This window comes from Hemiscyllium ocellatum, chromosome 5 (assembly GCF_020745735.1).
Source record: "Hemiscyllium ocellatum isolate sHemOce1 chromosome 5, sHemOce1.pat.X.cur, whole genome shotgun sequence".
Taxonomy (NCBI): Eukaryota; Metazoa; Chordata; class Chondrichthyes; order Orectolobiformes; family Hemiscylliidae; genus Hemiscyllium; species Hemiscyllium ocellatum.
In genome coordinates, this window is record NC_083405.1 from 125,088,975 (window position 1) to 125,110,352 (window position 21,378).

Below are 21,378 nucleotides of genomic sequence, written 5' to 3' on the forward strand. Positions count from 1 at the left end.
AGCCTCAATTCCCTCAGTTAAGAAAGGAAAGAAAGACCCAGTGACTTTCTGTTGGAAGGAATCGGACTCCATTGGGTTCTGGAATTCAAATATATTTTTAGAAACATGGAAAAATTGTGTTCAAGTTTTCATACTGATGTAAATCCTCAATATGTTTTTATAACCAGACATATTGCCCATTTGGTCAAGTACCATTACATCATAGAATCCCTGCAGTGTGGAAGCAGACCATTCAGCCCATAGGGTCCTCAGTGACCCTCTGAAGAGCTTCCGCCTCCCAGAATCACCCCCCTACCCTATCCCTGTAACCCTGCATTTTCCATCAGTAATCCATCTAGGCTGCACATCCCTGGACACTATGGGCAGTTTAGCTTGGCCAATTCACCTAACCTGCACATCTTTGGACTGCGAGAAGAAAGCAGAGTACCTAGAGGAAAACCACGCACTCACCAAGGGTGGAATTGAACCCAAGTTCCTGGTGCTGTGAGGCAGCATTGCCACCTTGCAGCCCCAATATCTTGGTGAGATAAATAAATAAACTGCTAGATGGCCAAAGGAACAAAGGCACAATCTTATTATTTTGGATGTGTGTGTACTTTGGTCCCGTCTCTTTTCCTCCATGAGGCCAAGTGAGGTTTTTCACTCTATTGTCCCAAACCCGCCTCATTAACTAGTTACCCTATCACTACCCTCTTGTTGAGTACTAGCTGGTTTAACCACATGCTGCAGCTGCAAGAATTCACCACTGCCCGAATATCTCAGAATAGATTGGCATTCTTGCTGCTGGTGCCAACATTCCCTGTAAGTTGCATGGTTACTTGGAAACCCTATGCACACCTGTCATCCTTCACTATGTGAATTAAGTTTCTATTTAAACATACCATGCACAGAACTCTTTTGGCCCCTGTTGTATGTCTTATAATGACTTTGCAAAACAATTAGCTCCACTGGGCAGTTTTAACAATCAATATGTTTATTTGTGACACTAGATGGGAAGCTTGTGGAGGTTGACCCACATCATATTATTATCGAAGATGAGGATGGGTCCTGTACGCTGATCTTGGACACTCTCACTGCTGCTGACTCAGGACAGTATATGTGCTATGCAGCTAGTGCTGCAGGAAATGCCAATACACTTGGGAAGATTCTTGTACAAGGTAGGAATTCTGAAACGTAAATAATGCAGTGAAATTCCTTTGACATGCTCCATTGGCTGGGGAAATTGTGTTCTTCCTTTTTAAAATTCTATTATTTAAGTAATAATCTTCCTTAATAAAGACCAAGATTTTCTATTTTATGAAGTGAAATATTTATCTATTTTTCTGATCCTCTCAAGTTCTATCATCAGTTTGGAGATTAAAAACATGCCATTGAAAAATAATTTCTGACTGGCTGAGAAAGAAATATGTTTGCAAGAATTCTTGTTTCCATTTGGCAAAATGTCAAGATTTTAACAATTGAAATGTCCTTGCCAGACTGGTGAAATCACTTGACAATTCAGCATGGATATTAGTTAATGCCACAGCTGGTTTGCCGGTGTACATATATGCGTCGTATCCATTATGGATATTCATGTATCTGCATGTACTGCAGAAGAACGTGCCATACCTCTGAAGGCAAAGAAAAAAGTATGAGAGCCTGTTTCATATTTAAATAATGTCTCCTGCCTATTTCAGGTTTCCCTCCAGAAATTGATCTGTACAGGACTCAGCTGACACCAAAGCAGCTGTGTTCAGAAAACCCAGTTTAACATATAGCCCAACCAACAATCCTTAATGGGATTGTTGGAAGCAATCACCAAAAGGATATGTAACTTTAGTAAAAATGACTGAATGTGGAACTGGGAGAAGGAGAAGCATCCAGGCAGTTTTGAGTTCACTGACTTGCCTGGAGGGTAGATCGTGTCTCAAAACTTATTGAGTTCTATAAGAAGGTGACCAAACAGGTGGATGAGGGTAACGCAGTTGATGTGGTGTATATGGATTTCAGTAAGGCATTTGATAAGCTTCTCCATGGTAGGCTATTGCACAAAATACGGAGGCCAGAGATTGAGAGTGATTTAGCTGTTTGGATAAGTAATTGGCTAGCCGAAAGAAGACAGAGGGTGGTGGTTGCTGGGAAATATTCATCCTGGAGTTCACTTACTAGTGGGGTGCCACAAGGATCTGTTTTGGGTCAACTGTTGTTTATCATTTATATAAATGACTTGGATGAGGGCACAGAAGGATGGGTTAGTAAATTTGCGGATGACACTAAGGTAGGTAGAGTTGTGGATAGTGATGAAGGATGTTGTAGGTTACAGAGAGACATAAGTAAGCTGCAGAGCTGGGCTGAGAGGTGGCAAATGGAGTTTAATGTGGAAAAGTGTGAGGTGATTCACTTTGGAAGGAGTAACAGGAATGCTAATGGCAAGATTCTTGGTAGTGTAAATGATTAGAGAGATCTCAGTATCCAAGTACATATATCCTTGAAAGTTGCCACCCAGGTTGATAAGGTTGTTAAGGAGGCATAAGGTGTGTTAGCTTTTATTGTTAGAGGGATTGAGTTTCAGAACCATGAGATCATGCTGCAGCTGTACAAAACTCTAGCTGGTCACATTTGGAATATTGCGTACAGTCCTGGCCACCACATTATAGGAAGGATGTGGAAGCTCTGGAAAGAGTTCAGAGGAAATTTACTTAGATGTTGCCTGGTATGGAGGGAAAGTCTTACGAGGAAAGGCTAAGGGACTTGAGATTGTTTTTTGTTAGAGAGAGAAAGGTTGAGAGGTGACTTAATTGAGACATAAAAGATAATCAGAGATTTGGATAGGTTGGACAGTGAGAGCCTTTTTCCTCAGATGGTGATGGCTAGCACAAGGGGACATAGCTTTAAATTGAGGGGTGATAGATAGAGGACAGATGTCAGAGGTAGTTTCTTTATTCAGAGTAGTAGGAGTGTGGAATGCACTGCTTGAAACAGTAGTAGACTCGCCACTTTAAGGGCATTTAAATGGTTATTGGAAAGGCAAATGGACGAGAATGGAATAGTATAGGTTGGATGGGCTTCAGACTGCTTCCACAGGTCGGCACAATGTTGAGGGTCGAAGGGCCTGTACTGCACTGTAATGTTCTATGTTCTCTATGTTCTAACAGGTAACTTCAGCTTGCCATTCACACATAAGTAAGTTTCAAGACCAAGTATTGAGAGTTCTTCAGTCATAACCATTCTAGTCTAGGACGTGTTTCCTTGCACAAAGAAGCTTTGAGATTCAGGTTTTTTTTGTCTTTTCAAGCCAAACAATTTCTCACTTTAACTTTCAGTCCCTCCAAGGTTTGTAAGCCACCTTAGAAACATCGCATTTGTAGAGAATGAAGATTCGCAGTTTGCATGCACCATTGAAGCTGCACCAACCCCACAGATAAGGTAAGGTTTATTCATTTAACAACATTTTATTATTGCAATAGTTCTTGTGATGGAAGAAAAGCCTTCTAATTTGTAAATGGAAAGATAAAAATATATGGAGAAATTAGGAATACTACAAATTGAACACAAGAATGTGATTTGTGCTCCTCAAGCAAGGCTCCGTACTAACAACATTACATCACAAGACTTAAAACACATGTCACATCTGTTCTTGTGATGCTACGTTCGGCAGGAGAGCCTAAGACAAGTCCACCTGATCCCTCAACTGAGCATTCCCTTCTATAGTAGTTGACTGGGCCCCTAGTCCTGTCTGACACAATATGCCTTCACCTTTTCCTTCCCTCCCATGCCATCAATAAGGTCCCCCATTTTCCACAGCAACATCCATACGTCCAAATGCTTGTCTGGTGGCATTCTACTGAAGGTGTTGAAAATAAACCATCATTTTCAACACCTTCAGTAGAATGCCACCAGACAAGCAATTCCCTCCTCTCCCTTTTCATCCATCTGGGACACCCTGGTCTTCCTCTACTCCCAACATCTCTCCACAACATCTTCCTAGGCAATCACAGAAGGTGTAATACTATCCCATTTACTTCCTCATTCCTCATTATCCAAGGTCTCAGACACAACTCCTGAGGTGAGGCAGTGATTTACCTACGCTTCATTCAGTCTAATCTACTGTAGTTGCTGCTCAATACTTTCTCCTATATGTTTGGGACACAAAGTGCAGAGTGAGTGCTCACTTTGATCAGAACATAGATGGTTCACATAAAAATGCCCCCAAATTTTCAATTAACTGCTACTTCAACACCACCCTCGTGTTTCCATGATGACATTTCTGTGTGTGGTCTGCTGCAGTACTCCAGTGAGGATCAACACATGTTAGAGGAACAACACCTAGTGTTCTGCTTAGATACCTTACAGCCTCAGGACTCAACATCATGTTTAACAATTTCAGCACGTGAATGCTGTCTTCCATGTTTCCTACCCACCCCCACAACCCCAGATCCTGTCATGAAATGAGTTGCTTTCAGCACAGCCAATCCATTTTCAATGTAAGCAAATGTGAGACTATCCATTTTGGATTAAGAAAGGATAGATCAAGGTACTTTCTAGATGGTATGAAGTTAAATACAATGGATGTCCAAAGAGATTTGGGGGTTCACATGCATAGATCTTTAAAATATCACGAACAAATGCAGGAAGTAATCAAGAAAGCGAACAGAATGCTGGCTTTATATCGAGAGGACTGGTATACAAAGATGCTGAAATTATGTTGCAACTATGCAGAACGCTTAGTAGACCCCATAGACCCCATCTGGAGCACAATAATTCCCCCTTGTACCCGGGGGGGTATACATTCCAGGATCTACCATGGAAGCCCGACACCACGGATAGGAGCGAACCATTCATTTCAATGGGAAGTGTACCTTGCCATCAGCCTTCTGGTCTCTGGTTCCCTATAAGACATTTGGAGCGCTGAAATCACGGAAAATGATTCAGTGGACACAGGGGCCACCCTGTATTTGAGTAAATCTGGGCACCACACCTTAGGAAGGATATATTGGCATTGGAGGGAGTATGACATAGGTTTACAAGAGTGATAACTGAAATTATGGCTAACTTATGAGAAGAAATTTTACAAATTGGGTCTGTTTCCTATAGAATTTAGGAATTTAAGGTGTGATCTGATAGAATGTTTTCAAGATATTAATAGAAAGAGACAGACAGAGTACACATTTGGAACCCTCTTCCACAAACAGCAGCGGATGCAGGATATAGTTGTTAATTTTAAATCTGAGATAGATAATTTTTTTGTTCAATAAAGGTATTCAGGGATATGGGCCAAAGCAGGTATATGAAGTTAGGCCACAGATCAGCCAGGATCTCATTGAAAGGTGGAACAGGCTCGAGGGGCTAAATGGTTGACTCCTGTTTCTATGTTCTTCTGTACTTAAGTCCCCATTATCACCTACCTAGCTTTACTTCTCCCCTGCCTTACTATCAACAAGATGATTAGGGGTTTAGATATGGTTGACCATGTGAACCTTTTTCCACGTATGGAGTCAGATATTACGAGGGGGCATAGCTTTAAATTAAGGGGTGGTAGGTATAGGACTGATGTTAGGGGTAGATTCTTTACTCAGCGAGTCGTGAGTTCATGGAATGCCCTGCCAGTAACAGTGGTGGACTCTCCCTCTTTATGGGCATTTAAACGGGCATTGGATAGGCATATGGAGGAAAGTGGGCTAGTGTAGGTTAGGTGGGCTTGGATCGGTGCAACATCAAGGGCCGAAGAGCCTGTACTGCGCTGTATTTTTCTATGTTCTATGTTCTAACAGTCCCTTTGTTCTCTCTTTTTCTGATTGGTCACGGAACTCAAAACATTAAATGTCTTTTCTCACCATGGATGCTGCGAGATTTGCTGAATTTCTACAGCAATTTCAGCTTCCTCTTGTTTGTTTCAGATCTCCAGATCTGCAGTTCTTTGTTTTATTATCAGAAGATTGTGCAGTGTAAAAGCTCAGAGTAATATCTGGTATTGCCTCCCTGAATCCCTCTACCTCATCATCTTCCTCTATTTTGGTCATCCCTCTTAATTTTTTCCACGTCTTGACAATTGTTTTTATGTTTTTGTAATGTGTTCTGAAATATTCATGTAAACTGAGAATGCTGTATAAATAACAAGTTATAATTTTGGGCACAAAATTAAAGAAAAGCTATTAATGTCATGGAAGTGGATCATTCAAGAAAATGAAGTAAAAGCTCTGACAATCTTGGAAGTTATTTTCAGTGGAATAGAACAGGTAAATAGTGGATCTAATAATCTTCCAAATTGTAATTTAATAACATCCTAAAAACATCACAAATCATTTATTATCCCAGGCTCTGTCTATGTAAAATAAAAACAAATAAATATATCAACTGATTAAACAGTTGTTCCTTTTATACAGGATGCTGTAATGGGTTATATTTCTAATGATACTACTTTAAATTGATCATGTCTTGGGTGGGTATGGGGCCGTGTAAGCATAGTGTGAAATTAAATCCATAGTGATGCAATAAAGCTACCCTCGATCAAGAATACAGCATTATCTCAGAGCAGCACTATACCATTCTCAGAAGGACAGCCAAAGGTCTGTAATGGGCTAAAAATTTAGATTTGAATTGTTTTTATTTCTCTAAAGAATAATGAACAACTAATGAATTACTATTTGATCAGTAAGTGGTGGGGTTAACATTACGTCCACAACTGAATATACATGCCCTTCCACAGAAACTACTGGACCTATTAGGCCCATAACTGACGATCTCATGGTAGCCCTGGAAAGCATTCAGGCTGCTCCAAAATGACTTCTGATGGATGGCAATAAAAGCAACTTTTCATTTAAAGTGATGTGGGAATTTCTAAACAAAGCAAAACCATATAGCTACAAGTGCAAGTGTGCTGGTTATTCTATTAGATTAATAGCTTCATTCAGCTCATGGTTTTCTACATTGAACTGGACTTTGAAATATTCCATTGAAAGCTTATACTTTTTAAAGTTTTTTTCAAATATCAATTAATTTGATTTACATTTAATTTTGTTTCTATTGAAGATGGAGTAAAGATGGTTCACCATTAACAAATAAAACAAAATACCAGACTTTCTATGATCCTCAATTTGGAGTTGCAGTGCTGGTCATCAAAAACACAGAAAAGATTGACCTTGGAGTCTATGAATGTGAAGTGAGTATGATGAAAAAGAGTAGTTTCCTTCTCTATAAATAACAGGAAAGCCCTCCATTTTTATTCACCACTGTATTCCATTTTGTTTTGGTTATGGGAGACTTCATATCAAGTATGAGCATAGAATTAAATGTTGCAACGATTATATACATTTTACATGCAAATGCATAGAAATCTTTCCACTCTGGTTTATTGTTTCACATTAGCAAAAGAAATTGCAAATTAATAGCTGTCACTGGGATTCCTGATCTCTGAGATAGAATTTTCTGATGTCACCTTTGCAGCAAGTTTACAGCATCTTACCTGAAGTACATCTGACAAGATATTTGAATCATAAAGTACCATAACCTGAACAATTTGAGAGATAATGAGGGTATGTAATAAATGTATCACATCCATCATGGCTGACTTTAATTTTCATGTAGATTGGGATAGGCAGATTCGTAGATGAGGAAGAATTCGTACTGTATTCGAGACGGTTTCCCAGAATGATACAATGTGGATAAAACCACAAATCAAAGACATTTAGACAGGTACATAAATAGGAGAGGTTTAGAGGGATAAGGGCCAGATGCACTCAAGTTGGACTAGTTTGGGTAACTTGGTCAGCGTGGATAAGTTGAAGCAAAGGGTCTATTTCCATGCTGTATGACCAATTTTGCATCTGGAGCAGTGTAATGACACAGGTTTACTAAATGACATCAGAGTAAAAGATTCCCTCAGAAACAATGACCATAATTTAGTATTCAATTTTAGATGGAGAAACTGGGGTAAGAAACAACTACGCTAAGCTTAAATGAGAGAAATTACAAACAAATGAAGACAGTGCTGGCTGAAGTGGACTAAGAGTTTATCAGCAAGGACATTTAACAACGGCAGATGTTTAAGAAAATAGTTCATGGCTTATATATATTCCAGTGAGGAAGAAGGATTCAAGAAGGGGATAAGCCAACAATGGTTAACCAGGGAAGTTAACAATAGCAACAACTTGAATGTAAAAATATACAATATGGTCAAGATTAGTGGTCAGCCACATAGAGGATTGGGACAGTTTTAAAAAGAAAAGAAAACCAAAAAACAATGAAATAAACTTTGAGGGTAAACTTGCAAGTAATATCAACATAGATAACAAGAGCTTCTTTAAATATATAAAGAGAAAGTGAGAAGTCAAAGTGAACATGGTACCTTTAGAGAATGAATCTGGGGAAATAATAATGGACAACCAGGAAATGGCAGGGAAGTTGAATAAATACTTGCATCCGTTTTCACAATAGAGAACACGAACAACATTCTAAATTTACTGAATAAGGAGTGAAAGGAAATAAGTACAATACCTATCACTAGAGAAAAAGTTCTGGGAAAACTAATGCGACTAAAGATCAATAAGTTCCCAAGACCCTAATGGAATACATCTTAGGATAATAAAGGACATAAATAGTAGATGCATCATCAAAGGATTGGAAAATTGCCAAAGTAATACCTATATTTAAAAAGGGAAGGAGACAGAAAAACATGTGACTAAAACGTAGTTAGCTTAGCATCTATTGTTGGGAAAATATTAGAGTTTTTACAAAGGTTGTAATAGAAGAGCATTTAGATATACATGTATTATTAAGTAGAGTCAGAACGGTTTTATAAAAGGGAAATCATGACTGACAAATTCACTGGAATTCTTTAAGGCTTAAGAGGAGTGGTTGAGTAGATTGAGCCTGTAGTCTTTGGAACTTAAAAGAATGAAAGATCACCTTATTGAAACATGCAAGATTCTTGGAGGACTGGACAAGGTAGATGTAAAAAGGTTGTTTACTCTTGATAAGAATAAGGATGGCAAGATGCAGAAACCTTGGATGACGAGAAATTAAAAGCTTAGGTAAAAAGGAAAAAGTGGCAAACATAAGGTTTAGGAAACTGAATGCAGACAGTGCCCTTGAAGAATACTAAGAAAGCAGAAAAGAATTTAAACAACAAATTAAGAGGGTTAAAAGGGGCCATGATATATGTTTGACAGACAGGAGTAAGGAAAGTCGCAACTTTGTATGCATATAAAAGAAGCAAGAGTTTAGCTAGGAAAGGGTAAGTCTACTCCAGGAAAAAGGAAGGACTGTATGTATGGAGCCAGAGGAAGTGGTTGAGGTCCTTAATGCATATTTCACATAAATATTCACAAAGAAAAAGGACCTGGTAGATGGTGCATCTCGAGAGGAGTATGTTGATATTCTGGTGCTTGTCAGTTTAAAAAGGAGGAGGTGTTGGGGGTTTTAAAAAGCATTAAGGTAAACAAGTCCACAGGACCTTTTCGATTAGATTACTTAGTGTGGAAACAGGCCCTTCAGCCCAACAAGTCCACACCAACCCGCAACTAACCATACCCCTAATCTAACACTAGGGCAATTTAGCACGGCTGATTCACCTGACCTGCACATCTTTGGACTGTGGAAGGAATCCGGAGTACCCAGAGGAAACCCACACAGACATGGGGAGAATGTGCAAACTCCACACAGTCAGTCGCCTGAGTCGGGAAATGAACCCAGGTCTCTGGCGCTGTGAGGCAGCAGTGCTAACCACTGCGTCACCATGCCGCCCACTGACCCGATGGATCAATCTTAAATGCTGTAGGAAACAAGTGAGGAAATTTCGATGATCTTGTACGAAATCTTTGCAGCCTGCTTAGTTACAGGAGAGGTCCCAGAGAATTAGAGAAGAAACAGCATTGTGCCTCTTTTTAAGAAGGGCAACAGGGATAATCCATGAAATTACAGGCCAGTGAGTCTTACACCAGTGGTAGGGGAATTGTTAAAGAAGGTTCTTAGGAATAGAATTTACTTACATTTTGAAAAAAATGGACAAAGTTGTTAGAAGCATGAATAGAATGGATAGTCAAAGTCTTTTTCCCAGGATAAAATGTCAGTTTCTAGGGGTCATAGTCAGAAGTCAGAGGACACTAGGCTATAGTCCAACAGGTTTATTTGAAATCTCAAATTTTTGGAGCATTTCCCCTTTGTCAGATGAAGTGAGAGAGGAGCACACAGGCACAGAATTTAAAGGCAGAGAGATTAATGGGCAGAGGGATCGTAAGATCAAACAAATTGTATGAAAGGTAAGTTGATAGGCTGAATAATAATAAGGGGCAATGCTCCAAAGCTTGTGACTTTTTAAATAAATCTGTTGGATTCTAACCTTGTGTTGTCTGCCTTCTGACCTTATCCACCCCAGTCCAACACTGGCATCTCCACATTAAGGCACATAGGCTTAAGATAAAAGGGTCGTGAGTGTGATGCTGGAAAAGCACAGCTGGTCAGATGGCATCCGAGGAGCAGGAGAATTGACGTTTCAGGCATAAGCCCTTCATCAGAAGGGATTCAGGTTTATGCCCGAAACATCAATTTTCTGCTCCTCGGATGCTGCCTGACCTGTTGTGCTTTTCCAGCATCACACTCACGACTCTTTTATCTTAAACCCATGTGCCCTAATATGGAGGTGCCGGTGACTGTGGTGGACAAGGTCAGAAGTCAGACAACACAAGGATGCTGCCTGACCTGATATACTTCCCCAGCACCACACTCCTGACTCTGATCTCCAGCATCTGCAGTCCTCACTTTCTCCTTAAGGTAAAGGGGGCAGGTTTAAAGGAGATAGGAAAGGCAAGCTTTTGACACAGCGAATGGAAAATGCCCAGAACATGCTGTCAGAGGAGATTGTAGATGCAGATATAATAGCATTGTTAAAGTGGCATCTTGGCAGATATATGAATAGGCAAGGCATAGAAGGTTTAGAACAGGAAAAAGTTAGAAAGACATCATGTGTTGGCGCAGTCTTGGTGGGTCACAGAGCCTGTTCCTGTGCTGTATTGTTCTTTGTTCCTGTGTGACACAAGGACCAAAGGATATAATTTAGTTAAAGCATAAATGAGGAGAAATTCCTTCTGTTAAAGGATAGTGAATCTGAGAAATTCTTTACTGCACATGGCTGATGAGGTTGGGTTGTCAAGTATATTCAAAGCTGAGGTGGATGTATTTTAGTTAGTAAGGGAATCAAGTGTAACAGAAAACAACCAGAAAAGTGAATGAGGATTATTAGATCAGCCATGTTCTCATTGAATGGCAGAATATACTTGATTGGTTGAATGGTCTACTTCTGTTTCTACATCTTACAATCTTAAATGCTAAGTTGCACTCTGTTTAGTTTTGTATGCTCCAATGGCAACGGACTAGGTGATTTAATGAATACAGATCCAGTTTAAGTTCTTTCTTAATTAAGCTGAACTGCTTTTACACTGGAAGTTTCTTTTAAAACCTGCTCAAGGCTGGCAACCATGTGCTACTTTTGGCTTTAAACTTTGGTCTGAAAATCACTGAGCACAGTGAAATTGCCATCACCCCTTGGCAGGGTATCTTTAAATGGGTGGACATGACCGACTTACGATTCACAGCCTAACCTCTGTCTCCCCAGGCATCTCACCTTGGAAGTTTGAAGAAACTGACCACCCTTCTCTCTTCTTGTTGGCCAGCTTCCCCAGCAGCTGTTAATTGGCCAGAGGGTACTTTATTTTGCAACTTTTGCAGGCAGGGGCTGGAGCCAGCAAACCACAAACTCTGTGTTTGGTTATATCTACCATCAAGAAAAATAAAATTCATCCATAGATTTCAACTCTGTAGCTCAAGAATGACTTCAGTGTAATTAGAGAAATACCTGATAATGTCCCAGACAGCACCATTGCCATCCCTGGATATGTCCTATCTCACCAGCAGGACAGACCCAGCAAAGGTGGCAGTGCAGTGATATACAGTCAAGGGAGTTGCCCTGGGAATCCTCATCATTGACTGTGGACTCCATGAAGTCTCATGACATCAGATTAACCATTGACAAGGAAACTTACTGCTCATTACCATGTACTGTCCTCCCTCTGCTGATGATTGGGTACTCCTCCATGTTGAATATCACTTGGAGGAAGCACTGAGGTTGGCAATGGTGCAAAACATACTCTGGGTGGAGGATTTCTGTGTCCACCACCAAGAGTAGCTTGGAACTAACTTTACTGATTGAGCTGGTCAGATCCTAAAAAACATAGCTGCTCGTCTGGATCTGCTACAGATGATGAGGGAGCTAACAAGGAAGGACATACTTGACCTCATTCTCATCAATTTGCCTGCTGCATTTGCAGCCGACCATGATGATATTACTAAGAATGACCACTGCATAGTCTTTGTGGAAACGAGGTCCAGCCTTCACATTGAGAATACCATTCATTGTATAGTGGAGCACTGCCACCAAGCTAAATGGGACAGACAAGACAGATCTAAAAACTCAAGTCTGGGAATCCATGAGGCACTGTGAGCCATCAAGAGTAGCAATATGGCCCAATACTATCCACACTCAACCAATGCTATCAAGCCAGGAGATCAAACCTGGTTCAATGGAAAGTGCAGGAGGGCATGCCAGGTGCAACATCAAGTGTACCTAAAAATGACGTGTCAAGTTAGTGAAGCAATCAAACAGGGCTGCTTGTGTGATCTAAGCAGCAAATGACAGACCTAAGCAATCCCACAGTCAATGGATCAGATCTAAGCTCTGCAATGCTGGCATATCCAGTTATGAATAATAGTGTACAATAAAACAACTTACTGGAAGAGAAGGCTCCATGAATATTCCCATCCTCCATGATGGAATAGACCAACACATCAGTGCAAAAGATAAGGCTGAAGCATTCACAATTTTTAGTCAAACATGCCTCCTCCATTCGTCCCCAGCATCATTGCTACCATTCTTCAGCCAATTTGTTTCACTCCACGTAATATCAAGAAATTATTAGAGGCACTGGGATATTCAAAAGCTGTGGGCCCTGACAACATTCTGGCAATAGCACCGAAGACTTGTGCTCCAAAACATTCCACACTCCTAGCCAAGATGTTCCAATATACCATTACCACAGACATCTACCTGATAATGTGGAATGTTGCCCAGGTATGCTTCATCAGTCTACTCTTGATCATCAGTAAATGATGGAAGGTGTCATTAACACACAGCATCTGTTCAGCAATAATCTGCTCAATGATGTTCAGTTTGGGTCCCAAAAGGGCCACTCATCTCCTAATTTCATTACAGCTTTGGTTCAAACATGAACAAATGAGCTGAATTCCAGACATGAGTTGACAATGACAGCCCTTGACATCACAACTGCATTTGACTAAATGTGGCGTCAAAGAGCCGTAGCAAAACCAGATCTAATGGGAATCAGAGAAAATGTTTCCAGATGGGAGTCATACCTGGCATATAGAAAGATGGTTGTGGTTGCTGGAGGTGAGGTCAGTTATCTCAGCTGCAGGACATCTCTGCAGAAGTTCTTCAAGGTAGTGTCCTCGGCCCAAAAATCTTCAAATGCTTCATCAGTGAAGTTCCCTTTATGATAAGGTCAGAAGTTCAGCACCATTTACGACTCCATAGATGCTGAAGAAGTCCATGTTTAATTGCAACAAGACCTGAATAGTATCCATGCTTAGGTTAACAAGGGGCAAGTAATATTCACATCACACAAATGACAGGTAATGAGCATCTCCAATAAGATACAATCTAACGATTGCCTTTTATATTCAGTGACATTACCATCACTGAATCCCCAACCATCAACATTCTTGGGGTTACCATTGACCAGAGACTCACCACAAATGTCTACAAGAGCAGGTCATAAGCAAGGAATACTATACTGAGCAACTCACCTCATGACTCCCCAAGCTTGTCCGCCCTACCATCTACAAGACACAAATCAGGAGTACTTTGGAATGCCTATATGTGTACAGCTCCAACAACACTCAAGAACATTTACACCTTCCAGGACAAAGCAGCCATTTGATTAGCACCTACAATCACATCTACAATCCTCTCCCTTCATCGTCAATGCTCAGTGGTAGCAATGTCTACTGTCTAAAGGATGCACTGAAAAAATTAACCAAAGATCCTTGTCAGCGCTTTCCAAATCCATAATCACTTCCATCCAGAAGGACAAGAGCAACAGATATATGGGAAGACCACCACCTAAAAGTTCCCCGCCAAGTCACTCACCATCCTGATTGGAAATATATCGCCATTCCTGCACTGTTGCTGGATCAAATATTGGAACTCCCTTCATAACCCATTTTGTGTCTTCCTACAGCATGTGGACTGAAGTGGTTCAAGACAGCAGCTCACCACCATCTTCTTAAGTCCAAATTGGGATGGACAATAAATGCTCATCAGCCAGCAGCACCCATGTCTCACAAGAAAATTTTAAAAACTCTCCAGCTTGATGTTTTCTGTTTCATTGGTGTGAATATTATGGAACTGTTGAACGCATTGCAAGTCATCATAAGAACATATATAGGTGGAAGTCTGAAAGATTTTGGTTACAATACAAATTCCAAACTTCCTGCTGACATTTAATTACCACCCATCTGGTTCTTTGTTTATGTTCTTCTTCCCTTCTATATGTCAACATGATGTACATCCTAACAAAAATAAAAATGCCTTTTACAATGCAGAATATATAATAAACAATGCCACCATTCTAGTTTATATTTATGAATCTGAGTTGTTGTTTTTCTTCTCCCAGGTTACTAACAAGCTGGGTACAGCCAGAGATGTTGCAGAGCTATATCTTCAGGCTCCTGCTCTGATTCCAGAAAAGAGAGGAGACCAAGTTGTCATGATTGAAGGTAAGTTCCGTCAGTAATTTCATTGTTTTCAATGTAGTTCTGGGAGCTCAATATTCAGAGAAAATCTTGTTCAGAAACGGTTGCAGTTGTCCAGAAATGAGATTGTCATTTATGGTCAAGTAATTCATTTCTAGAATTCCTTGAAAATAACCTAAAATTATAAGGATGAAATTGATCATTTAGATTTTCAAAGGTCTGACTCAAGCAGTGGCAGTCATCTTCCTAGCAGCATGGCTGGGTCTGCTGCACAAGAGAGGAGGAAAAAGAATGGCAGGGCTACAGTGGTTATGGCTTAAATTCTAAAGAGAAAAGAAAGGCATTTCTGCAGCCACAAAAGAGACTCCAGGATGGGATGTTGCCTTCCTCATGCTAGGGTCAGGGATGTCATTAAAGGACATTCTGAAGAGGGAGGGAAAACAGACACACATTGTGGTACATATTGGTATCAATAACATGGATAGAAAAAGGGATGAGGTCCTGAAAGCAGAATTTAGAGAGCTAGGACATAGATTAAAGAACAGAACCTAAATGGTAATTTGAGTGAATATGGACAAGAGTTAATCCAGATGAGTGTGTTGTGGGAGAGATGATGCAGGATGAAGGACTTTAATTTCTGGCATGGTGGAACTGTACAAGGTGTACAGCTGTGCCTGAACCAAATGGGGCCAGTATCCTTGTGAGGACGTTTGCTAGTGCTATTGGCGAGAGTTTAAACTAACTTGGCAGGGAAGTGGGATCCATAGAGATTATTCAGCAGGGTGAGATGAACAAACCAAATTAGAAAATATAGCAAATGTGGAGTTTGCACATTCTCCCCGTGTCTGCGTGGGTTTCCTCTAGGTGCTCCAGTTTCCTCCCATAGTCCAAAGATGTGCAGGTTACGTGAATTGGCCATGTTAAATTGCCTGTAGTGTTAGGTGCATTAGTCATGGTGAATGTAGGGGAATGGGTCTGAGTGGGTTGCTCTTCGGAGGGTCGGTGTGGACTTGTTGGGCCGAAGGGTCTGTTTCCACACTGTAGATAATCTAATCTAATCTAAAATGAGTCAAGAAGGCAAAGACATATAGGGCCAGTTAAGGCACAAGAAAGTTTGACAATTTTGCATGGTATTTATTTTGCTAGGAGTCTGACAAATAGGCAGATGAGTGAGGGCACAAATTAAAACATGCGGGTATGATTGCTGTCACTGAGAGATGGTTGAACGAGAGGCAGGTTTGGCAGGTCAGTATTACAGGATACAGGGTCTTCAGGTGAAGCAGGAAAGGAGGTAAAGGAAGAGGAGGTGTTGCAATTTTGATCAGTGCATCTATTTCAACAGTAAGGATGAATGACACCTTAGAAGGCTCCTCAAATGCAGCAATATGGGTAGAACTTAAAAACCAAAAGGAGCAATCACATCACTGGGAGTTTAATATAGGATCCTGAAGCAAAGTGCAAAACCTAGTGTGCAGTTACAGTAGGTGAGAAAGAAGGTGAATGGAATTTTGGCATTTATTGCCAAATGACCAGGAAATAAAAATAAGGAAGTATTGCTTCAACTCTACAAGGCACTAGTGAGGGTGCATCTGGAGTATTTTGTACAGTTTTGACCCTTTCAAGAGGGATGTAGTTGTGTTGGAGGCAATTCAGAGAAGGTTTACTAGATTGTTTCCATTGATGAGTTTGTCTTGTTAAGAGAGATTGAGCTGTTTAGACTTCACCTCTCTGAAGTTTAGAAGAATAAAAGGAGATTTAATTAAGGTATATAAGAGGTGCTAAAGGGGAATGACAGAGCAGACATAGAAAAGATGTTTCCTCATTTTGGGAAATCTAGAACAAAAGGTCAGTTTTAGGAAAAGGTGTCGCAGGATTTAAAAACAGACGAGGAGAAATCACTTCTCTCAAAGGGCTGTGGGATTCACTACCCAATTCACTGTCTATTAGATTCAAGATTGTCAACAAAAAGGACAGTAATGGGCCTGATCTCAAAGTTCTCAACTGGTGAAAGGCTGATTTTAATAAAACCAGAAATGATTTGATCAGAATGGACTGGGACACATACTTCTAAGTGAATCTGTCTTGGAACGGTGGGATTCATTCCAGGAGGAAACATGGAGAGTATGGGACCAACATGTTCCAATAAAGAAGAAGAGTGGGACTATCAAATTTTGTGAACCTTGGTCATGGAGGGATATACAGCCTTGGATTAAGAGAAAAAGAAAAGTTTCAGGTGGATAGTCAGGGCTCAAAATAGCAGAAGCCCAAGATGAGTATAGAATGTGCAAATGAAAAGTTAAAAAGATTAGGAGAACTAAAAGGGTAATGAAAGAATACTGGCAGGTGAGAAAAGGAAAATCCAATGGGTACACTAAGGATAAAAGGATAATCTGGAAAAGAGTAGGATCCATTAAGGGTCACATTAGTAATTTGTGCTTGAGTCAGAGGATATAGGTAGTTTTCTAAATGAATACTTTGGGCCAGTGTTCACTGATGAGAAGGATGACATGGTTATAGAAATTGAGAAGACGGTTTGTGATATCACTAAAGAAGTTAGCCTGAACAGAGAGGAGGCTTTAAGTGGCCTAGCCAGCTTACAAGATAAATCTCCAGGGCTGGACGAAATGTACTCCGTTTGCTGAGTGAAGCAAGGGAGGAAATAGCAAGGGCGTTTACAGAGTTTCAAATTCTTTCAGGCCACAGGAGCAGTGCTGGAGGACAGCCAATATTGTGCCATTATTCAAGAAGCGAGCAAGGGATAAACCAAGAAATTACAGGCCAGTCAGTATGCCTCAATGGTGGGGGCAATTATTGGAAGCAATTTATTTACATTTAGAGAGAGACAGGGATTATTCAACAACAATCAGCATGGTTTTGTTAAGAGGAAGTCATGTCTGAACAAGATGCTTCGCTGATGCATTAACAGATGAAAATTGACATCAAGTCAAAGATCCATTTGGAATGGTCAGGTTTGTGTGTAAAGTACTGTCACAAAGGTCAAAGAAAAGTGGAGGCAGAGAATTTTAGGGAGGGAATTCAAGTCTATGCCTAGATGGCTGAATCCAAAACTCCACTCACTCAATTACAATTTGTATGTTCCTGTAAAAGCACAGACAAACTTAAATAGTCCTAGAAGATTAATGGCAAAATTACCCAGAATAACCTGAAATCCAACGGCTAGAAATATGAATGGAAACAGGTGTTGCCTAAATAATCTCTTGTGCTTTGACCAACAAATTGAAAGCGCTTGAATCCATGTATGCCTGTGAACTGCAGGACAGGCAGGAGACTGGAAGAACATGCCAGCCAGGCAGCATCAGGAGGTGGAGAAGTTGATGTTTTGGGTGTAACCCTTCTTCTGGACTGAGGGTGGGTATAGGGGGAGCTGCAGATAAAGTGGTGAGGGCAAGGTGGAAAAGTGGGATTCGTGATGACTGGTAGAGGGTACGACCTGGTTAGTCAATGGAAGGAATAAATCCGGTTGGTGGCAGGGAGGAGAGGAAGAGCTGGGAAAGGGCTAGGAAGGGAGTTGGTGGATGGGAAGGGAGATTATTTGAAATTGGAGAACTGAATTTTGAGTCTTCAGGGCTGTAGGCTGCACAGATGGAAGATGAGGTGTTTTTCCTCCAATTTGCGGTGTGGTTTGTTATGGCAATGGAGGATGCCAAGAATGGTCGTGTCGGAAAGGGAATGGAAAGAGGAATTGAAATGGGCGGTGACTGGGAGGTCCAGTTGGCCCCTGCGGGTCCGGCTGCGATGCTGTTCCCTAAGTTTACGTTTGGTCTCATTGATGTAGAGAAGACCACATCAGGAGCACCTGATGCAGTAAACCAGGTTGGAAGAAAGACAGGTGAAGCTCTGTCTCGCCTGGAAAGACTGTTTGGGGCCTTATGGAGGTGAGAGGGGTGGTGTACAGGCAGAAATTGCATCTTTTCCAGTAACAGGGGAAGGTAGCTGGGGGTTCAGGGAATCGATGGGGAGAGTGGCGCAAACCAAGGACTATCTCAGGGAACGATCCTCGCAGAAGGCAGAGAGGGGTGGGGAGGGGAAGGTGTTCTTAGTGGTGGGGTCTAGTTGGAGTTGGCGGAAGTGTTTAAGGATGATGCATTGGATGCGCAACACTGCCAAGCACTCATGTCTGAACCAATCACAGATTTACATGACTGGTTCAGTTTCTGGTCAACGTTGATTCCCCAGGAAATTGTAAGTGTGGATTTTAGTGATGATAATTCACTTGAATGTCAATGGAATGTGGTTAGATTCCCTCTTGTAGCAGATGATCATTGTCTGTAGTTCAATTATTACTCTTCACGTCTCAGCACAAGCCTGAGTGTCTTCTGAGAGTTGCTGCGTATCGAGATGAACTCTTTCATTATTTGAAGAAAGGCAAATAGTGCTAAACATGCAATCATCAGCGATCATTCTCACACCTAATCTTATAATGGAGAAAATGTCATTGATAATTTTGATTTGATTTACTATTGTCACATGCATCAAGATACAATGAAAAGTATTGTCTTGAATGTTATCCATGCAAATCATACATTGTATAAGTACATAAGGGTAATAAAACAGAATGTAGAATCTAATGTTTCACCTACAAAGAAGATGCAGAGAAAGATCAGCTCTAATATATCAGAGACCCGTTCATAAGTAACACCAGGGAAAAAGCTGTTTTTGAATTTGTTGGTATGTGTTTTCAAACTTTTATATTTTCTGCCTGATGGAATAGGGTGGAAGAGAGTACAATTGGGGTAAGAGAGGTCTTTGATTGTGTTGGCTGCAGGTGAGTGGCGCTGGTGGGGGCGGAAGTGGTGGTGACCACGGCAGTAGGGATGGCGGAAGTCACTGAGCGTGTGGCATCAGCGATGATGTGAGGAACGGAAGAGATGTCACGTGTGATGCATGAGGAATTGTGAGGGGCGGAAGTGGTTGTGGGAGTGGCCATGATGGGGGTGGAAGTGATATCATCAATCAGCGTGGGGTAGCAGCTGCATCAGCCCCATGGCTAATAGCGTCTGAGTAGTTTCCGAAGCCAGGAGAATCTACTGGAATGTTTGAGGAGCGCTGGTTATGGAGGTGGATAGATAAAAGTTTGTTGTACTTACAGTTTTTGATGTTTGAGATGGAATTGAAATACTGTTTGTTGAGAGTATGAATTCTCCTGAGGATGTAGTATAGAGTGGGTCCTTTGCAATTCTGAGAGAGTGTGGCCCTCAGCTGAGGCCAGGATGACTGTAGAGAGGTTAGGTGCCGACGCATTGCTGTGAGCGTGGAGCGGAGGATCTTGAAGGAGAACCGTTGCTGGTGTTTTTGAATCTGTAGTCTGTACTGTTTGTCCTGTTTGGTTCCGAACACTGCTGGTTTAAAGGTGGCCTGGAGTCTGTGTGGGCTGAGTTGATTACGGAGGCAGGCACTGAGGAAGCAAATGTAGCTGTGGTAGCGAGTTTGTTTCACGACATGATTGAAGAACTTCAGGGCAGAGGAAATGACCTGGGAGTTGCAGTTGGAGAAGGACTCCCTGAGATTCTTGTAGAGAGAGGAGGAAAACTTCTTCAAGGCAGGCAGCCTTGCAAGAGGATTTGCAGTAGGGTTAAAACCAACAAGGTAAAAACAATGACTGCAGATGCTGGAAACCAGATAAATGTAAAACCTGCGTCCACACCTCCTCCCTCACCTCTATCCAAGGCCCTAAAGGAGCCTTCCACATCCATCAAAGTTTTACCTGCACATCCACTAATATCATTTATTGTATCCATTGCTCCCGATGCGGTCCCCTCTACATTGGGGAGACAGGGTGCCTCCTAGCAGAGCGCTTTAGGGAATATCTCCGGGACAGCCGCACCGATCAACCACACCGCCCCATGGCCCAACATTTCAACTCCCCCTCCCACTCTGCCGAGGATATGGAGGTCCTGGGCCTCCTTCACCACCACTCCCTCACCACCAGACGCCTGGAGGAAGAACGTTTCATCTTTCGCCTCGGAGCACTTCAACCCCATGGCATCAATGTGGACTTCAACAGTTTCCTCATTTCCCCTTCCCCCACCTCACCCTCGTTCCAAACTTTCAGCTCAGCCCTGTCCCCATGACTTGTCCGGACTTGTCCTACCTGCCTATCTCCTTTTCCACCTGTCCACTCCACCCTGACCTATCACCTTCATCCCCTCCCCCACTCACCCATTGTACTCTGTGGTACTTTCTCCCCACCCCTACCCTCCTCTAGCTTATCTCACCATGCTTCAGGATCTCTGCCTTTATTCCTGATGAAGGGCTTTTGCCCGAAACGTTGATTTCGCTGCTCCTTGAATGCTGCCTGAACTGCTGTGCTCTTCCAGCACCACTAATACAGAATCTGGTTTCCAGCATCTGCAGTCATTGTTTTTACCTCGGAGATGTTTAATACTTCGCTAGCTACAGGTGAAGTGCCAGATGACTGGAGAATAGCTATTGTATTTCCTTTGTTGAAGAAGGGCAGTAGGAGTAGGCCAGGCAATTATAAACCACTTAAGCTGATGTCAGTGGTATGGAAATTATTGGAAAAAATTCTGAAGAAAAGAATTAATTAATACTTGGAAA

General features: G+C 41.5%; 1 protein-coding gene across 1 annotated transcript in view; it reads left to right on the forward strand.

Annotated features, from left to right (window-relative positions):
- The window catches only part of obscnb (obscurin, cytoskeletal calmodulin and titin-interacting RhoGEF b), an 821,414-nt gene that overhangs the window by 651,250 nt on the left and 148,786 nt on the right, over nucleotides 1-21,378 (forward strand). The window contains exons 91-94 of the mRNA XM_060825732.1: nucleotides 990-1,157; nucleotides 3,303-3,405; nucleotides 7,009-7,138; nucleotides 14,721-14,823. Coding sequence (XP_060681715.1) covers nucleotides 990-1,157; nucleotides 3,303-3,405; nucleotides 7,009-7,138; nucleotides 14,721-14,823 — 504 coding nt within the window. The remainder of the gene's footprint in view (nucleotides 1-989; nucleotides 1,158-3,302; nucleotides 3,406-7,008; nucleotides 7,139-14,720; nucleotides 14,824-21,378) is intronic.